General features: G+C 50.9%; 6 protein-coding genes across 6 annotated transcripts; 3 read left to right on the top strand and 3 right to left on the bottom strand.

Annotated features, from left to right (window-relative positions):
* The first annotated feature begins 35 nt into the window (after positions 1-35).
* On the top strand, positions 36-3,312 carry VE01_10122 (uncharacterized protein). The gene is made up of 4 exons (XM_018279529.2): positions 36-1,165; positions 1,217-1,656; positions 1,702-1,797; positions 1,857-3,312. Exons 1-4 carry the CDS (start codon positions 659-661, stop codon positions 3,217-3,219), a joined length of 2,406 nt encoding a protein of 801 aa, XP_018125632.1. The 5' UTR covers positions 36-658; the 3' UTR covers positions 3,220-3,312.
* Positions 3,313-3,917: 605 nt separating this feature from the next.
* Positions 3,918-6,405, top strand: VE01_10121 (uncharacterized protein). Its single transcript, XM_018279528.2, has 2 exons — positions 3,918-5,441; positions 5,499-6,405. The coding sequence occupies exons 1-2, from the start codon at positions 4,366-4,368 to the stop codon at positions 6,145-6,147; spliced, it is 1,725 nt and encodes a 574-aa protein (XP_018125633.1). The 5' UTR covers positions 3,918-4,365; the 3' UTR covers positions 6,148-6,405.
* Positions 6,406-6,428: 23 nt separating this feature from the next.
* On the bottom strand, positions 6,429-14,508 carry VE01_10120 (uncharacterized protein). The gene is made up of 4 exons (XM_018279527.2): positions 14,253-14,508; positions 11,997-14,197; positions 7,354-11,942; positions 6,429-7,299 (listed from the first exon to the last, which is right to left on the bottom strand). Exons 1-4 carry the CDS (start codon positions 14,381-14,383, stop codon positions 7,135-7,137), a joined length of 7,086 nt encoding a protein of 2,361 aa, XP_018125634.1. The 5' UTR covers positions 14,384-14,508; the 3' UTR covers positions 6,429-7,134.
* A 419-nt stretch (positions 14,509-14,927) lies between these two features.
* VE01_10119 (uncharacterized protein) lies at positions 14,928-17,872 on the bottom strand. The gene is made up of 6 exons (XM_018279526.2): positions 17,232-17,872; positions 17,089-17,158; positions 16,957-17,037; positions 16,537-16,887; positions 16,058-16,483; positions 14,928-16,010 (listed from the first exon to the last, which is right to left on the bottom strand). Exons 1-6 carry the CDS (start codon positions 17,246-17,248, stop codon positions 15,210-15,212), a joined length of 1,746 nt encoding a protein of 581 aa, XP_018125596.1. The 5' UTR covers positions 17,249-17,872; the 3' UTR covers positions 14,928-15,209.
* Positions 17,873-18,376: 504 nt separating this feature from the next.
* On the top strand, positions 18,377-20,597 carry VE01_10118 (uncharacterized protein). The gene is made up of 4 exons (XM_018279525.2): positions 18,377-18,912; positions 18,974-19,041; positions 19,097-19,320; positions 19,376-20,597. The coding sequence occupies exons 1-4, from the start codon at positions 18,773-18,775 to the stop codon at positions 20,189-20,191; spliced, it is 1,248 nt and encodes a 415-aa protein (XP_018125595.1). The 5' UTR covers positions 18,377-18,772; the 3' UTR covers positions 20,192-20,597.
* Positions 20,598-20,875: 278 nt separating this feature from the next.
* Positions 20,876-23,394, bottom strand: VE01_10117 (uncharacterized protein; the record flags this gene model as incomplete). Its single annotated transcript, XM_018279524.2, has 2 exons — positions 22,474-23,394; positions 20,876-22,407 (listed from the first exon to the last, which is right to left on the bottom strand). Exon 2 carries the CDS (start codon positions 22,370-22,372, stop codon positions 20,876-20,878), a length of 1,497 nt encoding a protein of 498 aa, XP_018125598.1. The 5' UTR covers positions 22,373-22,407; positions 22,474-23,394.
* Between the last annotated feature and the right edge of the window lie 9 nt (positions 23,395-23,403).

Below are 23,403 nucleotides of genomic sequence, written 5' to 3'. Positions count from 1 at the left end.
ACAGATAATCACGTGTTGTGCAATTTACGGATCGTCTAATACATATATCGATGCGGTGCTTGAGGCTGAAGATGTCTAGATACCAAGTCTCGGAGCAACTGCCCGTGATTTGGCTGTGTTAAGGGTCACGGTTCAGCCACAACACTATAGCATATTGGTGAGGATGGTGTACATGTCCGACCTGATCTGCCTTGTGCATAGCTCTAGTCAGATGAATGGTGGTGGTGCAAATAATGGGGTGCTGGCCTCATCGTGTGGGGTGATATAGCTAGTCTTGTCTGCCCTGACATGTAGACCTACTAGTATTCGTTTGTTCAACATTGGGAAAGTATCGTGCGATCCTTGCCTCCCTTTGTCTGCGCATTTACATGGGTTCTCAGACGAGGAATTTACGTTCCATCTGGTTGTCATGTTTGGCTTTCTTTCTTTTCAACACTACAAACAATACTACAATCGTTACTCTTCTCACATTTTCCACACTGTCACTCACCTCATCCGTCATTCCTACTGCCATACACAAAGCAACTTTCCTTAGAAATCAGGAGCACGTCTCAATTTATTAACAGACTTGTTCATTACAAGGGATTCCCAACGTGTGCAGCTCTACATATAACACAAAACAGTCCCTGGAACATTCGCAACAACGGAAGAGAGCACGATGAGTGACAATCTCTCAATTGCTAACTTGCCTGACCAGAGATGGAAAATCTCTCTTCCACCTCCAGAACTATTACACAGTCCGCCTGGAACCTCGCATGAGATCGAAAGTATACTGGAAAGTTCCATAGAGCAACTTCAAGCGTTGTTTGCATACGAAGCTCGCCTAGAACGGCAACAACAACTCGCAGAAGAGAGGAACCGCCTGGAACTAAAACGAGTTGCCGCTGTAGAAAATAGTTTCCAACAACAACAGGAACGGCATCTGCTTTCCATATTGAAGGAGCGCTCGGAACGGGAATTCACTGCAACAGGGGGGAAGCTGCAACGACAGCAACAGCTTGCTGCAGACGAGCATAATTTGGAACAGGGAGACCTTGCTGCGGAGACCTCGGGACTCACTGTAGGAAATCCCTCTGGGCACCGACGAAATGATAGTTCTTCGGCAAACAAGTCAAAGGGGAAGGGGAAAAGCAAGCAAGAACCCCAGGAGAATCTGCCAATGGTTGTAAGTTTATGGAAGCAAACTTTTTGCCATACATGTACTGATTGAATGCAGAACTCCCAACCGACCTCATCACGCAACGGCTTTGGCAATGGCAGTGGTGGCCAACCGAATGTCATTGCCCCACCTCTCCAGACCCAGGGGCACATATCTACATCGGCTCCAAAGAAACCAGCAGCACCAGCTGAAATCCCCGCATCGCCTATGGTCAGTCCACCAGCTCGCGAAGCGCTTCAAGGGAGTCGGTCAGTATTCCGAAGGGGCCCTCCAGCGTATACAGAGTCTTCTTCAGCAGCCGCGGCGAGACTGCCAGCTGCTACGAAGGGTTCTCCCACATCTGTGGGGTTCCCACCATCGGATATAGGGAGTTCCTCGTCACGTAAATGGGGTCTTCGTCTCCTCCGACCATATATGGCGACCGTGTTTAAGCCAAGGAGCCAATCAAGCCGTGGTATCTTATCCAGAAGTACTTCGGAGTCTATTCCAAAGACGGTGTATGTTTGCTGTCAACTCCGGGGGATCAAGCTGACAATGACTAGGGAATGTGTATCATGTATGGAAGATTTTGACATTAAAGAAACGGTCCATATGACGTGCCATGATTACTGCAGCCCATGCTTCATCCTTCTCATCGAGTAGGTTTTTCTAGTTCTCCCACTGATACTGCTAAGGTTAAAGACTAATATTTTGCAAGGACTTCGATTTCAACAGAGACCTCATGGCCACCCAAATGTTGTCTAAATGAAGTCCCAAAAGCCACAATTCTGAACCACATCCATGGCAAGCTAAAGACACGATACGAAACCATGCTCGAAGAACGCTCTATCGCAATCGAAGATCGAGTCTACTGCTCCAAACCTTCATGCGGTTCCTGGATTCCACATCATAAAATTGACAAACACTCAATGCTAGCACGGTGTGCCCGATGCCGCCACAAAACCTGCATGGTATGCCGAGGCCCTTACCATTCAAATGGGGAATGTCCCGATGACCCCGCCCTGAGAGAGACTATACGCTGTGCCCTCAATGCAGGCTGGCGCCGCTGCTACAAATGTAATGCCCTCGTCGAGCATGCTCAGGGGTGCAGTCACATGACCTGTCACTGCAAGGCACAGTTCTGTTACACGTGTGGCCTCAAATGGAAGACTTGTACATGTACCGAGATCGAGCTAGAGGCATACTTGATTTCCGCCGACTGGCGGAGAGAAACCGCAGCGTCCCAGGCTCAGATTAGGCAGGCGGCCTTTGCAGCGCTAGACAGGGAGGTACGAGCCGACCAGACCGAACATGCCAACGAACTTAGAGAGGTTTTGAATCTATTGGACAGTGCCGAGGAGAGAACTCCGGCACAGAGAGCTGCGGAAGAGAGGGCATTTAAAGTGGTGGCCGAGCGGGAGGCTGAGCAGGACCGTTCCCGGGATTTCGAGGCTAAATTACAGATGCTGCGCGAAGAGATGGACCTTGTACATTCTATCCAGCAGATTGCGAATTTCGATCGCTTCGAGGCGGAGAACAGGGTGCTTGAAGATGAAGCTAAAGAGGAGATAGCTGAGATCGACGATTATTTCCGTGCGCTGTCTCTGGAGGAAAGGGATGGCATGGTGGGCGAATATTTGATACTGCTCAGACGAGCCGGCATAGAACTTACTGATGAAATGATAAATGGAGCCGGTAAAAAGATGGATATGTCAAAAGCAATTGACGAACAAATAGCATACGAATTAAGGCCCAGCATTCTCAAGAGCTCTGTAGAACTCAAAAGAGAGAAGGAAGAAACGGCAAGATACGCAGAATTCTTTAAGCGACAAGGCAAGGAGCCCACTGAGCATCTCATCAATGTAGCGCGCAAAGCTGCGGCAAGACGGACGGTGAAGATGCACCAATTGGCGCGAGAGGCAAGGCACGACCAACAGAGTGCTAAGGTTAATGCGATACTGGAAGAAGAGCAAGAGCTGCTCAGGGTTGGGCACCAGACGGATATGAAATGGTTTGAGGAAGTCGCGAAGGTTAGAGATTCACTACTGATGCAGATGACGGTGGATGAGTATTCGGTGTAGCCTTGGATGGTGTCTAATGAGCGGACCCAGAGAGCGCGGGTTTAGAATGTAGTCTCATCTGAAACGTTACAGATCCCCCAAAATAGAGACCAGATTACCTTTACTGTTCGGATTTACTGTTGGGTTTAAGACTTTAGGTTTGCAAACTCTTCGCTGAGTAAGATGCAGTGGCTTGTGGTGAGATATGAGTGTTGAGTAGTGTGAGTGGTGAGTGAGTGGTGAGTGGGTGATTAGTGATGCGGCGTGGTGAGTGTTGAGTGGTGAGGGTGAGAATGAGAATGAGAGTGATGTAGTCGGGGTAGAATTGCACCGTGTCTCTAGTCTCATTGTGACTAGAGACACGGGGAGTCTTTCGTCCATGGCATCCATGCTCTCCACGCTGTCGATAGTACGTACCCTCCCCCACGATCCCTGGACGTCGATTGGACAGGATCGAAGAGGAATGGGATAACTATTAGCCCTTTCCCGGTAACTTTAATGCCTTACTCATCAACTAACCCCAGTATGCAGTACGTACAACACCATAACGTTATCACTTTTTCCCTTTCGTTATGTCTTGGCACGCCCTTTTCTGAACCTCTACTCATCCTCACCCTCAACCTAGCTAATCCCGTACATAGCCTATTCACAGCCCATACTCCACTTAGTAGGATCCTCCAAGTTCACTGGTCCTTCTCCCTTGAACATTCCCCCGAACCCACTTCATATCGTCGTCGCCGCTTACATACTCCACTCAACGTGACTGTATGCCCTCTGTGCCCTCCGCCGTCTTCCGCCGAGACGCTGCCGCCAACGTGCATAGCTTGTAAGGCGCGTTAGGCTGGCAGGGGATTCGCACGAACGGTTGAGAGTTCTTCGCCGATGGTGATAACGTCGGAGCTTATCTAACACCCGTCTGCATCATGTTGTTCTCCACTCGTCATCCAATATAGTACAGTAAGCGGTTTTCTCTTCAAACCACAGGCTCTCGTTATGTGGGCCACTGTTATTGCTGTACGTGAATTTCTCATATGTATATATCTATCTTCGATTCCCTAGATCTGGGTTCTTTTCTTGTCTTCTCTGTATAAGTTTTCCGACTCTCAGTGCAATTATCACCAAGCGAGGCATACCCCTTAACGCCTACCACCAGTCGACTCTCACATCATGTCGACCACTTCAGGAGACACCTATGTTGCCACTAAGGATTTGAAGGGGGTGATTCCAGACGTCCATCTCAACGTTGAGAAGCCAATTGACCAGGATGCCTCCAAGAGGACGTCCGTAACGGACGTCGACATCGACCCAGTCGCCGACGAAAAACAGGAAGCTGTCGAAGCCGCAGCACCAGTACGAGACATCACAGGCTGGAAATGGGGACTCGTTGTCGTCGCCATTTTGAGCTCCATCTTCCTCTTCGCCCTCGACAACACCGTCGTCGCCGACATCCAGCCGGCCATCATTGCCAACTTTGGGGATATCCAGAAGCTCCCCTGGCTCACGGGAGCCTTCCTCATCGGTTCAGCCTCGACGAATTTGGTATGGGGGAAGGTTTATGGACAAATGGAAGCGAAAATCACCTATCTGATTTCTCTCGTCATCTTTGAGGTGGGCTCGGCCCTATGCGGTGCAGCCCCGACAATGAACGCTCTCATCATCGGTCGTGTCATTGCCGGTGTTGGTGGAAGTGGCATGTACGTCGGTGTCATGACCCTTCTCTCCGTCACCACTTCCCTCCAGGAACGTCCCATGTACGTCGGTCTTACTGGTCTCCTCTGGGGTATCGGCACGGTTCTCGGCCCCATAATCGGCGGCGCTTTCACCGACTCCTCCGCAGGATGGAGATGGGCATTCTACATCAACCTAGTCATCGGCGGTGCCTTCGCGCCAGTATACCTCTTCATGCTCCCCAAGTCCGACCCGCGCAAGGGTGTCCCAGTTCTCCGTCGTTTCAAGGAACTTGACTGGGTCGGAACCGTCATCCTCATGGGCGCTTTCGTCAGCTTCATCATGGCCGTCTCATTCGGCGGCATCCTCTACGCCTGGAACAGCGGGCAGATCATCGCCTGCTTCGTCGTCGCCTTCTCCCTCTTCGGCATCTTCGCCGTCCAGCAAGAACTCGCCATCTTCACAACAGTCGAACAACGCATTTTCCCCGTCCAGTTCCTCAGAAGCCGAACCATGCTCCTTCTATTCGCCGAGACCTCCTCCGCCGCAACCGGCATCGTTGTCCCGCTCTACATGTAAGCCACCTCCCCCCCCTCCTCTTTCACCCAGAACACCCACTAACCCCCACCCAGGATCCCCCTCTTCTTCCAATTCACCCAAGGCGACACCGCCCTCCAAGCCGGCGTCCGCATCCTCCCCTACATCTTCCTCATGGTCTTCGGGTGCATCGTCAACGGCGCCGTCCTCTCCAAATACGGGTACTACATGCCCTGGTACCTCGGCGGCGGCATCCTCTTCGTCATCGGCTCAGCCCTCATGTACACCATTGACTCCTCCTCCACCGCCGCCCAAGTCTACGGTTTTTCTGTCCTCCTTGGCGTCGGCGTCGGCGTCTTCTGCCAGGCCTCTTTCTCCGTCGCTCAGGGCACCGTGAAGCCGTCTGAAATCCCGAGTGCGGTGGGCTTCATCACCTGTGCGCAGATCACAGGTATCACTATCTCCATCGCTATCGCGAACTCGGTATTCCTTAACGGCGCGGAGGAGGGGATCGCGAAGCTCATGCCCGATGTACCGCGTGATCAGATCCAGTCCGCGATTGCTGGGGTGGGAAGTAAGTTCGTCCAGTCGCTGCCGCTGGAGATGAGGCAGAAGGTGTTGGATGCGATTATTGAGGCGATGAGTAAGGCGTATGTGCTTTGCATTACGGCGGGCGCGTTGGCGATTGTGTTGAGTTTGTTTTTGAAGAGGGAGAGGCTTTTTGTCGCGCCTGGGTTGGCTTAGAGAGGGGGTGAGATGGCTGTATTTGGGATGGGTGGTAGGGTAATAGATTGAATATACTGCTGGCAGCTTTGGGAGGGTGTGGGGTTTATGATTATCTTGGCTGGAGTTAGGTGTAGGTTTAGAATATATGGGGGGTAATGGGCGACTTGGTATAGATATTCACTCAATCATGGTGGTAGATTTCAGCAGCTGTTAGGACCATTCATATAATAGTAGATGGGATTTATTTACATGAAATAAAAATATATAATGAAGCGGAAGCGTCTCCATAAGAAGTGAACCCCATATATTTAGTCACAGAACATTTCACTCCCAATTTCTCAAAAAAGATCTGCAAATTGGAGCATATCATATCTATTCCTTCCATCTCAGCAATCCCCCCCCCAAATCTCCTATCAAACCCTCGAACCCTCAAACCCTGCTATATACGCCTAATCTCGCCCCTATGTGCCGTTCTTCCCTCGTTCCTATATACCACCCCACTCCCCTCTCTCTCCGTGACGTTGTTTATGTATCTTTCTTTCGTAAATACCAAGAAAATACTTGCATCATATAAAAAATACGGCGTTGGTGTCATCTCCCCACGTTTGAGCGTGGCCCCCCATCCCAAAAAATCTGCAACGCAATAAAATAAACAAATAAGGGGAACTAAACGCCTGCGCTTGTGCAAAAGTTTGTGGGGCAAAAGTCTGTGTAAAAGTAGATGTATAAGAGCAGGCGGTATGGTTGGTGAATCCAAGATTGTAGGCTGTCTGGGTGGGGCGTTGGAAGGTCAGTCTGACGCTGGGCTGGTCTATACTGTAGATGTTGGTTTGATAGCGCTGGTATCAAACTTGAACTAGTAATGGCGCCATTATTCATTTCGACTGCAAACCTGGTCCTGACTAGTCCCCCAATGACCTAGTGGTCCTTGTGGAGTTCATGGGTGTGTGGCTATTATCCGAGTATAATTTTCCTGTTGGTGACTGTATGTATTTACGGCATATCTCAAGACGTATCGGACGGGGTTGCCATGTTTTGGCTTTGTCGGCGGAGGCCGGGAGACAATGGTGGTGCCGCTGCAGCAGGAGGCACGAATGTGCTGTGCGCATTCATGACTTCGGCGGTGACTTTGTTGGCTTCTGCTTGGAGATTTGGTAGAGGCATGGGATCCTGGGAATTCTATTAGCATACAAGTTTGACTGGGACAATGCCTGGGTATCTTACCTGACGAAGATATTGTTCGAGCTTCTTCTTCAGTATGTGCACGCGCACTGGTTTCGCGAGATAATCGTTCATACCAGACGCCAAACACTTTTCCCTATCCCCTTGAATTGCCGATGCAGTCATGGCGATCACCAGAACCGCTCTAACCGCATCATTTGGATCTCTTCGTAGAAGTTTCGTTGCCTCATAACCATCCAGCACTGGCATCTGGACATCCATCAGAACCAGATGGTATGGCACGCCTTCTCTCGCCTTTTGTCGTAGCCCTTCAACAGCTGCCAGGCCATTATCGTACGCATCGACGTGTTTAAACCCTAGTTTCTGCACGAATTGAATGGCAATCTTCTGATTGATGGGGTTATCTTCCGCGATGCATATCCTCAGGTCGTCGCGAGATATATCACTGAAGTCCGCATACGGCAAGTGCGAACGACGCTCTTCAGGTTCCATGTACTTTGACATAGGGTCGCGTTGATCTGAGCCGGTCTGGCTGTCTCCTGCTGTAGCGTCCGGATTGGCCTTGGGGAACGTGACGGTGAACCAAACGGTCGTCCCAACACCTTCCGTACTTTCGAGCTTGATCATACCCTTCATCATTGATTCGATTAATGATTTGCAAATACTGAGGCCTAAACCGCTACCGCCGTATTTTCGAGCCGTGCTGGCATCTGCCTGACTGAAGGGCTTGAAGAGCTTTGCAAGCTGTGATGGCGGAATGCCGATACCAGTATCTCTCACCCAGAATGTGAGTTGTATGTCGTCCGCAGACTCACTGTCCATTCGAGCGCCCACAGTTATAGATCCACTCTCCGTGAACTTCAAGCTGTTGCCAATCAAGTTGCCAATAACTTGGTGAAGCCTGACGGGGTCGCCGTAAATGAGTGCCTGAGGGAGGTTGATATCCTGTAATATCTCCACCTCGCGAGTGCTTCTCTTGTCTCTGTTGCTGTAAGAAACAGATCGGACAACCTCTCGTAACATTTCATCGGCATTGAAGGCTACAATGAAGAGCTTCATCTTGTCGGCTTCCATCTTGGAGAAGTCAAGTATATCATTGATCACGGTTAACAACAAGTCAGCCGAAACCCGAATAGAATCGGCCATCTCGGCTTGCTCCTTCCTTAGATCCGAGTCCTTGAGAAGCTCAGAATTTCCAATCACACCATTAAGTGGAGTTCGCAACTCGTGAGAAACATTTGCGAGGAAAATAGATTTTGCCTTCGCTGCTTCCTCGGCAAGTTTGACATTCCGGATAGCTTCCGACTCGGCTCGTCGAGACTTGATCTCTGCTTCCTTTGCTTTGGCAAGAGCCCGCTTTTGCGACTCAACCATTGATATATTCGAAGCAGAGACCTTTTCGATTGCCTTCAGGGTCAGGGCATTCGAGTAGGAGATACCAATCTGGTTGACTAGTAACTGTAAAACCGTAAGATTGCGGTCCGTGAAGGCGTTTGGTTGCCCTTCTAGGTAAAGAACACCTAGGAGCGGTTTGACGCCGTGAGAGATCGGGATCGCAATCACCGACTTCCCTAGGGGATTCTTTATCCACCAGTCATCAGCAACGTTACTAAATCTCTCGTCATGGGTGAGATCAGTCAGGAAAACAGTTTCCCGGAACCTCGTGCAGTAGAGGATGACACTGGAAGCCACAAGTGGCGTCTCGATTAATGGGAGTCCAGGCATATGAGCAACGGCACCATTCTCGGGATCGCCACTGGCGGCGATACTCCAGCCCGAAGGGTCATCATCTTCCACTATAATTGCAGCCAAAGATGCCAGACCACCGCAGTTGTCCAAGATAATTTCGCACATGGTTTTCAGCAGTTGGTCCACTTGCAAAACCGATGATATGACCTGCGAACTTTTCAGAATAGAGCTAAGATCCAACATATCCAATGCTGGCACCCCAGATCCAGAATCGTCATGCGCAGAGCCCAATTGCCACGCATCAATCCGGTCACCCTTAGTTTCCGCAGGGGATCCAGTGGGATGTAGGCGATCCTCAGTTCCGCTGTTTTCCAGCGTATCGAATTGCACCGTTGCTGAGTCACCCGCAAAATCGGTCTGCGTGCCTACTTCTGTCCTTCGCAAGCTACCCGTGGGTCCTTGGATAAGCAGGCTGTGCTCTGTTTCGATATGCTGGACAACACCGACTGCACCGATCTGTCCAAAAAGGCTCATAGCTTCGCGGAGCGCTGATTTGGCTGATCTGCGAGCGGTACGGCGGAGGAAATACCCAGCCAACAGATAATTACCAAGAGCTTCTTCGAGAATGAACCCATGGACGGCAGAATGGTCTAGCGATGCCTCGTAGAAGCTTATCGTGGACCCATGATCTCCCTCTAATTCTGCTATCTGCGCGTCCAACAGAGTCGACCAGGACAAGTAGTTAACGTCGTTAATTGCCTGCCACTCGACGATCTTCTTTCGCAGCATCGTCAGCTCTTTCAGAACTTCGCCAATTTCAGCGGGAAGCGAACGTTTATCAGGTACGCGTGGATCCTGGGCCTTTTGCCAAATGAGACCACTGAGGGATAGTCCGTAGAATAGCATCGTGAAGCGCGTGTTTCTTGCTGACCAGACTGAGTCTAGGTTATCAAAGCATTCACGTGAGAGCTCGGCAGCTTTCTTGTAGTGGCCATACAAAAACAGTGGCGCCACTTGGAGACTTTGGTAGAGTAAGATCGGTCTGTCGCCCATCGCGCCGACCCTTGACTTTATCCAGTTTGAATACTCAGCGGTGTCATGGCTTTCATCGCTCATTACATGCTCAGCAGATCCAGTGTTGGTCTTGCCCTGTAGAGCACGACACATCTGACGGACTGCGATCAACATACTGCCACCCCGGCAGTCTTCTTGCCAGTTTGGAATTTCTTCGCATCCGAATTGGCAGAAGGATTCTATATCAGCGAGGTGTTCTGAGCCGAAGAGCTTCAGTAAGGCGACAACACCAAAGTTTAGTATTGTCGAGATTCGATCACCGGATTGAATAATATATTCCAGCGCCCCTTCAAGCTGGTCGATAGACTCTGACAGCGACGCTTGAACGTGGCCAACAAACAAAGAGTATATTGTGCCACCAATGCCAAGGGTATATGGATCTTGCCACTGGTGCATCATGTCTTGGGCGAGGTTACCCATCTGACTACCGAATTCAATCATTGAGAATCTCGAGATGGCGATAGTAGCTAGGTGCATAAACGCCAGGCCGCATTGCGGGAAGTTTCCCTGCGTAAGGCACGTATCTACCATCACCAGGGAGGTGCTATAATAGACCAAACGATCCGACCAGAATGCATCGGCAATGATCTCCACAAGTACAGCACCTGCGGCTTCGAGATTGGAGCTTTTGCATCCTAATGGTCGCATGCTCAGCTCCTTCTGATCGATGCTTCCGAGCTTCAATGAAAGCCTGTCGAACTCCCGATCACATTTCTCCCAGGTAGGGCTCTCATCTGCATCAGTGCCCAACGCAGACAGGCAAACGCGGAGACATTTAAAAGCCGACGCAGAGTCCCCGGTCTGGGCATACATACGAGATTGTAGTACCCAGGCTGGAGACTTTTCGACGGCTGTTTTCGCGTGTTCCAAGAGAGTGTTGAGGAGGCGGGTGGTCTCTTCAAAGTGCCCCATAAAGTGGTGGCATTCGGCCGCTCGGATGTAAAGGGAAAGAGTCTCCTCGTAGTAGCAATCCTCTTTCTCGTCATCCCACGGAGAATCTTGAAGTAAGGCGAAGCAATGATCGTAATACTTGGCAGCTGTCGGCCTTGCGCCGTTCTCAGCCGCCGTTTGGGCGCCTTCAAAAAGTATCTTCCGGAAGGACTGTCGGTGGGTTACCCGCCTCTTAATAATATCAACAGATGCACAGATATGGGCAGCTGTAGACTCTTGTAGCCTCTCATCCAACGAGTAGTACTTTTGAAGTGTGCAGGCGATCACAAAGTTCATCTTTCCTACATTCCTCATTTCCAATGACGACGCTGCCTGTATATACCGGTCGTGCGCAAATCGAAACTTATCATCATCTTCTGTCGCCATTACAATATACGCTTGGATTGCCGCCTGTAGGCCAGCAACAGCATCTTGTTGAGAGTGGGTGAAGGATATCGGCTCTTCACCTGGCGACGGGGGATGTTTTATAGAGCATTCGTCATCATCGTTGTAATCAAATTCTCCACTGAGAAGTCGCTGGATCAGTTCAAAGGAGAACGATGTGCCAAGTAGCGAGGCCCAGGCTAGGATAGATCGGCTTGTGGCTGGTAGCTCGCTGAGGCGGCGGGTAACGAAGTCGTTATTGAGAGTATCATGATACGTTTCTGTCGAGAATTCTCTAAATATTCGATCCAGGTCGTATTCCCAAACAGAGTTCTGATAATTATAGAAGATGCATCCTTTCCGGTTGCAAGCGCTAAGCATCTCACGCATGTAAAATGGATTTCCCGCCGATTTTGACTGAATGACTGCCGCAAGAGGGATAATATCTTCAGCTGGGCGTCGCAGCGATTCAGCCACGTATTGGGCTATATCGTCCTCGGTTAATGGCTTCAATACGATTCTTGTTACGCTCACTCCACCAGTTTTAATGTTCCCTTGTGTGTGTTAGCAAGTAATCATTTGATGTGGGTGGTGTGGCATATGCTTACGGAGCCCGTCTGCCCCAGGGGGCTCAATAATGCTTTTGATCTGCTCCGGCAACATTTCTTCGGGTCTGTAAGTCACAATTAGAACAACCTTCATCTTGGAAGAGATGAGCTGGGATATTAGTTCCAGAGATTCATCATCGGCAAACTGAAGATCATCCAGACAGAAGCAGAGGAATTTGTACTGGGCAAAGACGCGCAAAACGTCGAGGAATGTGTTCATTAACCTCGCTGATTTCGTGGCTGAACCGGCTCGAAGGAACTCTTGGGAGGTTTGCGAGGCAAGGGAAATGCTATAGAGGCTAACCCGGGTGCTGGTTGAGTCTCGTCGGCTTTGGTCGGCGCGTATACTTTTATTGTAAGTCGGTTGGAGCTGTGATGGACGGCGATTCGGTGTATTGTCAGATCCCAGTAAGAATTCTGGGAGGCCGAGGACTTTGTGGAGAATTGGCCAAACAGGTCTAACATAATGCTTCAGGATTTGATGGAATGGCGTATCAGTATCGCTCTCAGAGAAGACTTGCTTAAAAAGGGATGATAATAGTTTGAGTAACGGGCCGAATGGAGTCCTTTGAGCGGAGTCGAACTTTGAGGAAGCAAAGTATCCACGTCGCCGAGCCTCAACTTGGACACTGTGGACAAGGCGGCTCTTGCCCAGGCCGCCAGCCCCAGCAATGGAGATGACCTCGCAACGTCCTTTCCTACTGAACTTGTGCACATTCTTCTGGCTTATGCTTCCAGCCCCTTCAGACGTGCTCCTCTGCGTGTCGCTACTCGTGGACATCCCTCCAGTTGTGCTTTGAGAGTCGAACTGTGCTGAGGTATTTTTGTTCCGGGGTTTCGGCTGGGTGTCCCCATGCGCCGAATCCTTGGTTGCGTGAGACTGCGAACTTGCCCTTGAGGCAGACGATAAAGCATGGTGTAATCGGTGAGCGTTCTGCCCAGATATCGCTGTGCCGTTGCTTTTACTTCCCGCTGAGCTCGTGTGCTCGCTGACGTCGTCTACGATATCCAAGGACTCAGGATGGCCATCTGATATGCTGGATCGAGACGAGAGCACGTTGGGGCTCTGCTTTTGGCTTGTTGTATGCCCCTTGGATACTTTGTCGATAATTTTGACGATCTCATCCCGCTCTTCTTCACGGCCGATCATTATCGATGGGAGGATGAAAAACGAAGATACGTCTTTGGTGGCCAGGTTCAGATTGGCCAAGGCTGCTGAATCTCCATTCCCAAGTAGCTTCTGGACCTCGGCCAAATCATGACGAAGTCCGCTAGCGGAGTGATATCGTTCACTGATGTCCTTAGCTGTCATTTTCGCTATAATACGGCCTAGTATATCGGGGACCTCGAGTCTGACTGTCGACACGGATGGCAGCCGCCTTCCGAGAACGCTTTGTATGATGTCCATCGGAGTGGGGCCATCGAAGGCAGGCTTTTGCGTGAGAAGGGTCCAGAAAAGTATCCCCAAGGAGTATATGTCGGTTCTACTATCAGGCTCTGCGGGCATTCGTCCAGTCTGTTCCGGACTTATAAACGACAGCTTGGTCTTTGCGCCAGCCTCCTTCGACAACGTTGACCAGCCATGGCTCGTGAGTCCATGCTCAAACGACCGCAGCCCAGATCCAAAGTTAATAAGCCGAGTTTGACCTGTAGTCTCGTCGAAGTGAAACGCATCGCCTCTGATTTCTCCATGGACTATACGTTGACCGTGGTGTAGAATCTCGAGACACTCCGTTGCTCCAATAGCGAAGTCAAGAAAAACCGGCAGGGGGATTAGCTCACATGCTCTCTGTAGATTTTGCCCCGCTGGGCCAAACTCTATATACTTAAGGAGGGAGTTCTTCCCAGGGGCCTCGAAGATGGAGACCACGAATGGACCCTTATCACCCTGTTGCGGGGCCAACCTAAGCAGGTCTACTGGCCTGACTATATGGTTCCCCTGCGGATCGACCGAGTGGAACAGGTTCGAGCAGATATGGAATGTCCGTTCCTCCCTCAGCGTGTGCGTTGATATTTTCGCAATGACTTGGACCAGTGGCTCGGCTGTCTCGCTGTCGTTGACGCCAGGGGCACCCTCGGCCTCGCGGTATGTAGCTAAGGAGCTCTTGCTCGCACTGGTGTGCAAATAGCTCTTAGGGTCGGCGGCATCTTTGAAGGGTCCTACTGAAGTCGGCGCGCCATGTTTGGTGCCGAAGACACGCCTATCGTAACGTTAGCCCTTCCCTGCTCATTTGGTGGTCTGCGTGCTCGCCATACCAGTTATCGTAGCTCGAGAGAATGGGCGGCCGGGTCTCGTCCCAGGTGTACCCGCGGATCTGGCGTAGTCGCTCGAAAAGTCGGGGAGGCGGTATGTGGTGGTCTTCCACAGCACCGACAGGACCATCCATGGTTACAACGCACTCTCAGCTCATCTTCTGGATGGCAGGAGGTATACCATGAGTAGCGAGACTCAATAAAATGGAGAGCGATACGTATTGGGATAGTTTAGTGTCGTTTTGGTTGGAAGGCTGATTTGTATGGACACCCAACTAACGGTGTCGATGTGAATTCAGCAATGGCGCTTTGCTACTTACGGTAAAGCCTTGGCGTAATCTGCAGTATGACGCGCTATAGAAGCTTAAATTACTTTAGCCCATTAACCCCCCATTGATCACAACACTTTTAGGGAGGCACAAAGGAAATGTCTACTAAGGAATTTACTGAGCACTAATGGCGCACTACTGTTAGTTGACAGTTGACACTTGCGAACCAAAATATCGCGTCAAAAAACTCAATCGGCGGCGGCAAAAGACGTTGAGGCCGTCCATCTGAGACAATGAAACGCAAGGGTGCGTTCCTTACGTCATTGCGCCGCCACGAGCTGGAGGTTTGGTGGCACAGATAAGAAACAGAAAACTTCGATCCAACCCAGACATTCATTCTAAATGTTACACTGCAGTCTGACCTAAGATTGTTGACAAGATTATCATTAATAAAGACATGTTAAAAGAACAACTCGGTCTAATATACGCCGTTAACCCCGACACGCCCCTTTTGTGAACCCCAACCAACCCCCAATTTACCAGTTACCGTTCAACTCCAATACCAAGATAATGCCCCAAACAGCGCACAAGGATATTGCCCTGTCTCTCTACCTAGTTACTGTTGCACCAGGTCTATATCCTGTACCCCCATTGAACCCCCAACTCCACAGCAATGACTCGGCCCTCGCTTTCAGGCACCTCTTAACTCCTTGATCACTTCTTTAGCGATGGCTTCTTTGGCCGCGTCATCAGCTGTACTACCAGTGATGCACGACATGCCATCAATTCCAATCTTCGAATTTCTCAGAGCATTGATGCCGTTCGCGATGGGACCCAGGTCGGACTTCGATCCGGCTTTAGTCGACATGATGTCGACAAATTTCGCGTCTCCAGCGGCGTCTGCTTTATCAGTAGCAGTGTTTCTGAACAGTTGTGCTCCGTCAGTCAAACGGCGCTCCTCATTGCGTCTGCCGTTTACGAAGTCTGGATAATTCAGCGTCAACTCGACCGCGCCGTTGACAATGTGGTCGGCAGCTTCAACGCCAAGCATAAAGCTATGGTCCTGATTGCCAACCTCGTACCGCCAACTTCCAAATCTCCCACGGGAATAGATGCCTTTCGCTTCAAGCGCAGGAAGAAGCTGCTTTAAGACACCTTCCCGCTCAAGAGACGGCGTTGGGTAGCCATGGTCAAAACGCCTGTGGTAGGTTGAGACGATTTCATCATCCTCTTTGATCATTTTAGTGTTGATTAACCCTTGAATCGAGTCTCGGAGCAGATTATCCTGGTCGACAGGCTTCATAGACGACTCTGAAATCTCGAGCATAATAGACCAATACGGGCCGTTCTGCGGTTCAGCCGACGCCGGCGCGTCACCATTTGCAAGATACTTTGTTCGCAGCTTGACAGACGCGAGTGGCTGATTTCCTGGCGAGTAATTAGAGAAGATCGTCGCTCGGTAAAATGGACAATCGTCTTCGGGGAAGTAGAGCTGAATCCTGTTAGTTTTTGCAGCTCCGAGCAGGATGAGGAACATACCCAGCACTTGTCCCCAATATTCTCAGGTCTTTCGCCTCGAATCCCAACTCCGATAACATGCGTGGATGAGTAGAAGAGGTCCTTGCTCATTTTAATCAACCTCTCATCAGCCATGCTTTCCACAAGCTGATCAACAGCCATTGTGCTAATGAGCCTCTTATATTTAATCGCGCTGCCGTTTGACATTGTCACAGTTTTGGCAGCGGCGTCGACCTTCTTTACACTGCCGTGAGAGCCGAATCGAGTCTTCTCCTTCGGCAGCGTCTTTGCAACGCCGATCCAGATGGCACCTGTCCCACCACGAGCAGGGAATCGGAAAGTAGAGTTGGGGCCCCAATTCCCGGCCACCTTTTGAAGGATGACATTCTTGGTGACTGTTTTGAGATCCGGGGCCGCAACACGCTCGCCGAGCCATTGACATTGCATCTGCAACAGAGTTAGGAGCCGCGAGGGTATATATAGGGCAGCCGCAGTCATACCTTCGTCGTTGGAACCGCCCAGACCTTGAAGTTGTATGGCCGCATAAACAGGTCGGCGATGCCAGTGCCCATCATACGAATAATCCATTCATCGAAGTTGGCAGGTTTATTTACAGCAACACGTGCATCCATGGCAGCATCGATCATCCCATTGATACATCTGACCTGGTCATCCTTTGGGAGCACTGAAATATTGTTTTGAAAAGGATACGGCACCCAAAGGTCCTTGCATCGCACATACGATACACGTTCGTGAGTGTACCAATCATCCTCCTTTGGAAGCGCTTCATCAATACAGTCGTCGAAGTACTTGTAATGTGAAAATATCACATGGCCTCCAACGTCGTAAAGCTGCCCTCATGTTAGTACTTGTGTGCGAAATAATAGGACACTGTCGCAAGCCAAGACCAATTAACTTACAAAGCCTTCCGGTGTGACATCCGTGGAAGCCAGACCACCAGGTGTTTCATTTGCGTCCACAATCAGCCATGAGGGTCCGTTCTAGCGATAATGTCAGCCACAGCGGTCGCGACGATGGAGGGGAAGTCGCACAATCTGGTTCAGGCGCTTGGCCGCGCCCAGGCCCGTCGGCCCAGCCCCAATAATGAGAATATCGACTTCTCTATAAGATCAGGTCAGCATTAAATCGAGGGAGGATTGTTAATTGTTTATATCAAGAGGGGGGCGCCACATACACATCGCCTTTGGTCATTTTGAATGTAGCGTTCGTGTCCCAATCAATACGAGTGATCTTTTCAGCAACTTCAGTTGATTGTTGTGTAGCAACATGTAGTCACTATAAGAGAGGAATCAGGAGAGAAATTACTGAGGAACGGAGATATGGTTCCTAGATGAATCGCGACTGTTGAATCTCGTACCATTCGAGAAGCCATGACGGGCCAGGGCGGTCACGAATAGGCATAAGGGTATGTATGGTAGGGTAAAGAGGGAAGTGGCGGGGTCGACCAGGATCATGGCCTTCCGTCCCTCACAAGCCAAAGCTCCATGATTTGTTGCAGTACAGGTCAGTAGTCTAAAGTCAGTACTGCACATGTATTTTGAGGTACTTTTGCTATTTCGGGTGGCTTGATCCCAACTCCGTTCAAGCAACGTTGGCGCAGTTTCATCCGTCGATCAGCAGGAGCGAATGCAGGTACAGCAGAGGAGAGTACAGTCCTAGTACAATCATAGTACAGCTGTTTTCAGATTGCTGCGGTACTGTACCCAATAGAACAGTGGAAGCTTCCCTCCGATCGTCTGCGGTCTCCAACAAGGGCCGCCGCAAGATCAACCCGAGGATGAACGGACTTACGTACATAATCGTATGTCAGTACGTGGCTTCATTTTCTTTTGTTTCAATTGCAGACTCCAATGTGTGGAGGTATGTGTATATCACGGTATACAATCGACAATCGACGTCACAAGTGGGAAGGAGAAGTGGAAAGAGAAGTGGTGCTTGCTCCACGTAATCGCTGTACCAAGATCTGATCATCTGTGGATCTTCTAGATCTTCTTGGATCTTCAAACAGTTTTAAGTCGAAGTCTCCTCGTCCCCCCTGTGTTGACAGTCGTCCTGGCGTAGAAGTTGGTATTTTTTTCCCCAGTACATAGAAGACAATTGGCAGCCAATTGGTATATTTATGTATTTTGCCTACATCATCATCTTGCAACCGGCGGACATATTTAGAGCCTTTTCCGCTGTACGAGCTGTGCCAAGAAGGTGAAAGTGCCACCTTGCTACCTTTCTGAACTGTGGGAGGAATGCCATTTTTGTAACTTCCATCCCTTCACCGCCCGGCAGTACACTGCCTCTATTCCCCACTCAACATACGTACCACGCCAACCAACATGTGAGGCTATGGTAACTCTACTCTCTATGCGCTCTCTCTCTGTCTGTACCTTCCATGCCAAACCAACACCGTCGATCTGGTAGAGCCATATTTCTCTAGCTCATAAGCCAATCGACCATACATCTTTGCTCACGTACTGCCTTATTAGACGGGCAGACGTATGACGAACACCATGGCACGTTTTTAGCATCCATCTCCTATACCTGCCACGCTCTGCCTGCTCTGTGCTCCTTGTTTATCTGGCCCTCACCACAAAACCACCCCATTTCGCTGCTCGTAACGGCCCATTGAGTATATATATCCAAATCTGCCAAAGCTGCACGAATAGCTTCTCCCCCCTGCGCATTTGTGCCCCTTGACCTTGCGCTTTCTCCCAGAGCGCAACCATGAGTGCAGACGATAGGGGCCTAGATTCTGGAGATGACCCCCGCTTAGAGAAGATCGAGCCATCGTTGCCAAGGGTCATTCAGGATGTTAAGGAGGAAGATACAGACTCTCCGGCCTTACATCCTTCAGTCTATGTTGTGTAAGCATTTATTGTCCGCAAGAGTTCGCTGTTCATAATTTCTAACTTTTGGCCCCCTCAGGATTTGGATCTCGCTGAGCTCCAGCGTCATTCTGTTCAACAAATGGATCCTCGATTCCCAAGAATTCCGTAAATCACCCCGAATCACCCTATATCGTTTGCAATGGCTAAATAAACAATCCAGGATACCCTGTGCTTCTCACAGCATGGCATCTCTTCTTTGCGACTGTAATGACGCAGATCATGGCCCGAACCACAACCCTCCTCGATGGACGAAAGAATGTTCGCATGAACACGCGCATGTATATACGGACTATCCTCCCCATAGGGATAGTTTACAGTCTTAGTCTGATATGCGGAAACCTGACGTACCTATACCTCAGCGTTGCATTCATCCAGATGCTCAAGGTAGGCCCAACCCAAGCGCATATCGACACTGAGGGCATTTTCTAACTAGAAGTAGGCGACGACACCAGTGGCCGTCCTCATAACAGGCTGGTTCTTCGGGGTTCAAAAGCCCAACATGCGCGTGCTGTTCAACGTGTCCTTCATCGTCATCGGCGTCGTCCTCGCCTCGTTTGGAGAGATTAAATTCGTGATGCTGGGCTTCCTCTTCCAATGCGGTGGTATCATGTTCGAAGCCGTGCGACTCGTCATGGTGCAACGGCTCCTCAACTCCCCTGATTCGAAGATGGACCCCCTCGTGTCGCTGTACTACTTTGCGCCGGTCTGCACAGTCTTCAATGGCCTGATCGCATTAGCCTGGGAGGTGCCGAAAGTCTCAATGGAGGATGTCCATAAAGTTGGGTTGCATAACTTTGCCCTCAACGCTATGGTGGCGTTTGCATTAAACGTATCTGTGGTCTTCCTCATCGGAAAGACGTCCTCCCTCGTGCTCACGCTTTGTGGTGTTCTCAAGGATATCCTCCTTGTAGTAGCCTCGATGATGATCTGGGGCACCATCGTCACGCCCCTCCAGTTTATCGGATATGCCATCGCCCTAGGAGGTCTGGTGTACTATAAACTCGGCGGCGAGCAGGTGCGGACACATCTGGAGATGGCCAGCCAGCGTTGGAGATCGATGTCGTCACGCCGCCCGTTCCTGTGGAGGATGCTCATGTTCATCATCGCATTCTGCATTGTATACGCGCTTGTCGACGTCCTGGCTCCTTCATATGCCCCAAAGTATGACCCGGAGAGGGTGTCGGCGGCATACTTGGCGGCGAAGGAAAGGTATAAGAATGGTGGGGCGAACATTCCTAAGGACAACCGATTCTGAAAAGATGAGGACGATCATGAGTGATGCTTTCCCGGGAGGAGCGTCACAGGATGGGATGGGCTTTGTCAGCTTTATATAGACTTCTTGGTTTGATGCACTTGCTGGTTGAGTAATATTGCATCTTGTTTTTGTCGTTTCATGGCGAAAGGGAAGAAGGGGGTTTAAAAGGGCAATTTCAGACGCTGGCGCGGATAAGGGGGAGTAAAAGGGTCATTTTGGGAATGGATGGACGGATGGATGGACGGTGACAGTGTGATGATGAGAAGCTCCTCTGTAATGACTGGCAAAAGAACATATATTACTGTAGAAGTACATTGTCACAGTAGCACCGGGGCCTAGAGTGATTCCCCTGTGATTAATAAATCACCTTCGATCGCGCTATTCATCGCATAGATTTCAAGTAGAGAAAATAGTATTTGTTATCGTTAAGTAAAATGCCTCCTCGTCAGTTAATTCCCATATATCCAATATTACAAAGTCGTAAAATACACCCCCAACCAGCCACCCACCCAAAAACAATACCACTCCTCGCAAAAGGGTATACGAATATGAATCCATCCATCGCTCAGACATAAACTCATCATCGTAATCATCTCATCAACATCGCACTTACAACGCGTAGCCCAGCTCCACGTTAGTCGTCAGTCCTGTTATCCTTTCCCCCTCCCCCTCCCCCTCCCCCTATCACTCATTCTCCCAAACCCAATCATTATGCCCAATCCTCGTACACGTCAAATAACTCACTCCCTCCGCCCCGCCCTGCAGCGTACACCTCATAAGCGGCGCCACCGTCTCCCTCGCCAGCCCCTTCATCTCCTCCACCTTCCTCTCAAACCTTCTCAACGTCTCCCTCGAATACAGCTCCGGCGTCAGCTTGAGGAAACGCTTGCACTCCTCGTGTCCTAGGTACGCGCTCCCGGAACTCGACCCGAGGAGTCGGTATACGCGCCCTAGATAGGGCACGGGGGGGTCGCTGTAGGGAGGCGGCATGCTGGCGCTATTTGCGCTCAGCGGCGGAGCGTCGAGGCGCTCGTGGGGGTTGGTGTTGGGACGGGAGGCGGAGATGGGTTTGGCTGGGGCGGGAGGGGGGGAGGATGTGTTTTCCGCTAGCCACTCGCGGAACAGCGAGACAGCGAGCCAGTCAACGTAGCTAGTCTGCGGACTGACGCGGTCGCCGCGGCTTGTCATTAGAGAGAGGCGAAAGAGGCGGCCCTCAACGCCCGCGACAACATCGGCGAGCTCGTCGACTTTATCTTCTATGAGCTCGACGACTTGTTGCGGGAGGGCCTGGCGGAGGTGCCGCTCGCCGACGGGCCATTGGCCGACGACGTGGATGAGGGCTTCGGCGAAGATGACTTTGGAGCGGGCCATGTAGCCGAGGCGGAGGTAGGAGGGCGGGTACTTGGCGATTTGCTTGAAGAGGCGGGATTGGAATTGGAGGAGGTGGTGGTCGATTCGCGGGCCGACTACGACGAGGGCGTCGTACATGTCTGCGAGTGCGAGGAGGGATTTGCATTGGATGTATGCATCGGCGATATTAATGGGGTCGAGAGAGGGTGGGTAGTTGTAGAATATGCGGAAGAGGTTGTCGTAGTCGCGGAGGAGATCCGTATCTTCTTGCGATAGTGGAGCTGGTACGGCGATGCTGAGATTGGCAACAGACCGAAAGAATGAGGTTGATGAGCTCGGGGGCTTATTGCGGACTGGCGGGGGTGACATAGGATTGAAGAGAGACGGCGCAGGAGGGGTAGCCTGCACGAGCATGGGAATGTCGCTATTATCGGCCCCCTTATCTAGCTCATAGCGCCAGCGCTGTTTCTGAGGCGACGACGACGTCCGGCTTGCTGTATCCATACTGCCTCCATCTTCCCCAATCCGAGCCAGCTCCTTGCTAGCCTCGGTATGCCCACGCGACCATTCCTGGCTTGTGCTGGCTTCAAAGAAGCCGGAGCACTGCGTGAGGATCAAGCGATGGAGGAGGTATCTGTTTTCCTTCCCGCCCGCGCTGACGAGGATTTCCACATCGCCCGTGTTCGCGAAGACCGGGAACTCATTTTGTGGGATGTAGGAGGAGCCGCCGGCCAGTGATCGGTTCTGGCGGCGGTGTCGACTTGAGCGCGAGACGACGGAGGAGGGGCCGCGGACGGAGAGGGAACGCGAGGGCTCTGGCTGTGAGACCATTTAGGAGTTTGGGATCTGGTCGACTATGCAAGCTGCTGTAGTTGAGAAGTAGTCAGCAACGCGTCTTGGGAAATGGGCGAGAGAGGATATAGAGGACGCACCTGCTCAGTTATTCTCGCTCAGAAGCTACCATGTGCGCAGAGGTGCTTCAAGGACGGCAGCGCGATAAGCCCTCACAGTCGCATCAAAGATCAAAGAACGGCTTTGTTTGAGCGCAAGTGTTCCAGTTCCCCCGCAGTAAAATTCCGGTAGCCAGAGACTCAGCAGATTGCGATCATGTCTTTGTTATTGTGCTTTATCAACAGTCGTGTAGCGTGCCCGCCGTGTGACGGAAACCTTCGAAGCCCTGAAACTTTGTGACGGTAAACAGAGACAGGATGATCCAGGTGCCTCCTTTCGCTGCCGCACATGCGCCTCGTTCCGCGATGATTGACTCGCCTTCGATAGTTCCCGCTTCCCTGAACTCTCTCTTTAGAGCGAATTATAACACGGCGGTCATTTCTCTTTTTTCGATGTGGGCCAACTGATTTCTGATGGAAAGAGAGTACCGGGGGCGATATCAATTGTCAGGGAGTCAGAGTAGTCAGGGATGGGTCAAAAGGCTCAATTCCAGGTGCCAGGGTAACTTTTCATGGTCCACGAATTGCGAGGCCGAAGCTGGGTCGCGTTGAGCCATGTGCAACATGGATGTTTACTTGTGTGGTGGGTGGTGGGGGGATGGGCTTTGACTAACAGCTGTACAGTGCAGTAGCAGCAGCAGTGTTGTGCTGAGAATCGGGACACCCAGGCCAATAGACGTTGGGTGCGGGGCTGTCCGAGAAACCCAGATGCCACTTCTATCAGAAGTCTAGCCAAACGATTGGAGAGGAAGGACCGGATGCCATTCGAACCAAGAGGGGAATCAGAAGGGCAAGAGGGGATCCAGTGGCGAAAACACCGTGCTTTACTACCAAGTAACACGTATAGTATATTATACCATACCTTATTGGAGTTGTCGGTATTTTGGCGTCGATAAGTTTCTGTCAGATGTG

Source organism: Pseudogymnoascus verrucosus (genome assembly GCF_001662655.1).
Source record: "Pseudogymnoascus verrucosus strain UAMH 10579 unplaced genomic scaffold scaffold_73, whole genome shotgun sequence".
Taxonomy (NCBI): domain Eukaryota; kingdom Fungi; phylum Ascomycota; class Leotiomycetes; order Thelebolales; family Thelebolaceae; genus Pseudogymnoascus; species Pseudogymnoascus verrucosus.
The sequence above is the reverse complement of the archived record's forward strand: the minus strand, read 5'-3'. Positions and strand labels throughout refer to the sequence as shown.

What these genes read in the sequence shown, in the direction of transcription:
- VE01_10122 (XM_018279529.2), top strand. Translation starts at nt 659, where the DNA reads ATGAGTGACAATCTCTCAATTGCTAACTTGCCTGACCAGAGATGGAAA. An exon ending in GAGTCTATTCCAAAGACGGT is followed by an intron (nt 1,657 to 1,701) that starts GTATGTTTGCTG and finishes GACAATGACTAG; the next exon opens with GGAATGTGTATCATGTATGG. An exon ending in TGCTTCATCCTTCTCATCGA is followed by an intron (nt 1,798 to 1,856) that starts GTAGGTTTTTCT and finishes ATATTTTGCAAG; the next exon opens with GACTTCGATTTCAACAGAGA.
- VE01_10121 (XM_018279528.2), top strand. Translation starts at nt 4,366, where the DNA reads ATGTCGACCACTTCAGGAGACACCTATGTTGCCACTAAGGATTTGAAG. An exon ending in ATCGTTGTCCCGCTCTACAT is followed by an intron (nt 5,442 to 5,498) that starts GTAAGCCACCTC and finishes ACCCCCACCCAG; the next exon opens with GATCCCCCTCTTCTTCCAAT.
- VE01_10120 (XM_018279527.2), bottom strand. Translation starts at nt 14,383, where the DNA reads ATGGATGGTCCTGTCGGTGCTGTGGAAGACCACCACATACCGCCTCCC. An exon ending in CCCTGGGGCAGACGGGCTCC is followed by an intron (nt 11,943 to 11,996) that starts GTAAGCATATGC and finishes AACACACACAAG; the next exon opens with GGAACATTAAAACTGGTGGA. An exon ending in TCGAACAATATCTTCGTCAG is followed by an intron (nt 7,300 to 7,353) that starts GTAAGATACCCA and finishes TAGAATTCCCAG; the next exon opens with GATCCCATGCCTCTACCAAA.
- VE01_10119 (XM_018279526.2), bottom strand. An exon ending in CCAAGCGCCTGAACCAGATT is followed by an intron (nt 17,038 to 17,088) that starts GTGCGACTTCCC and finishes CATTATCGCTAG; the next exon opens with AACGGACCCTCATGGCTGAT. An exon ending in GGGCGGTTCCAACGACGAAG is followed by an intron (nt 16,484 to 16,536) that starts GTATGACTGCGG and finishes ACTCTGTTGCAG; the next exon opens with ATGCAATGTCAATGGCTCGG.
- VE01_10118 (XM_018279525.2), top strand. Translation starts at nt 18,773, where the DNA reads ATGAGTGCAGACGATAGGGGCCTAGATTCTGGAGATGACCCCCGCTTA. An exon ending in CCTCGATTCCCAAGAATTCC is followed by an intron (nt 19,042 to 19,096) that starts GTAAATCACCCC and finishes TAAACAATCCAG; the next exon opens with GATACCCTGTGCTTCTCACA. An exon ending in CATTCATCCAGATGCTCAAG is followed by an intron (nt 19,321 to 19,375) that starts GTAGGCCCAACC and finishes AACTAGAAGTAG; the next exon opens with GCGACGACACCAGTGGCCGT.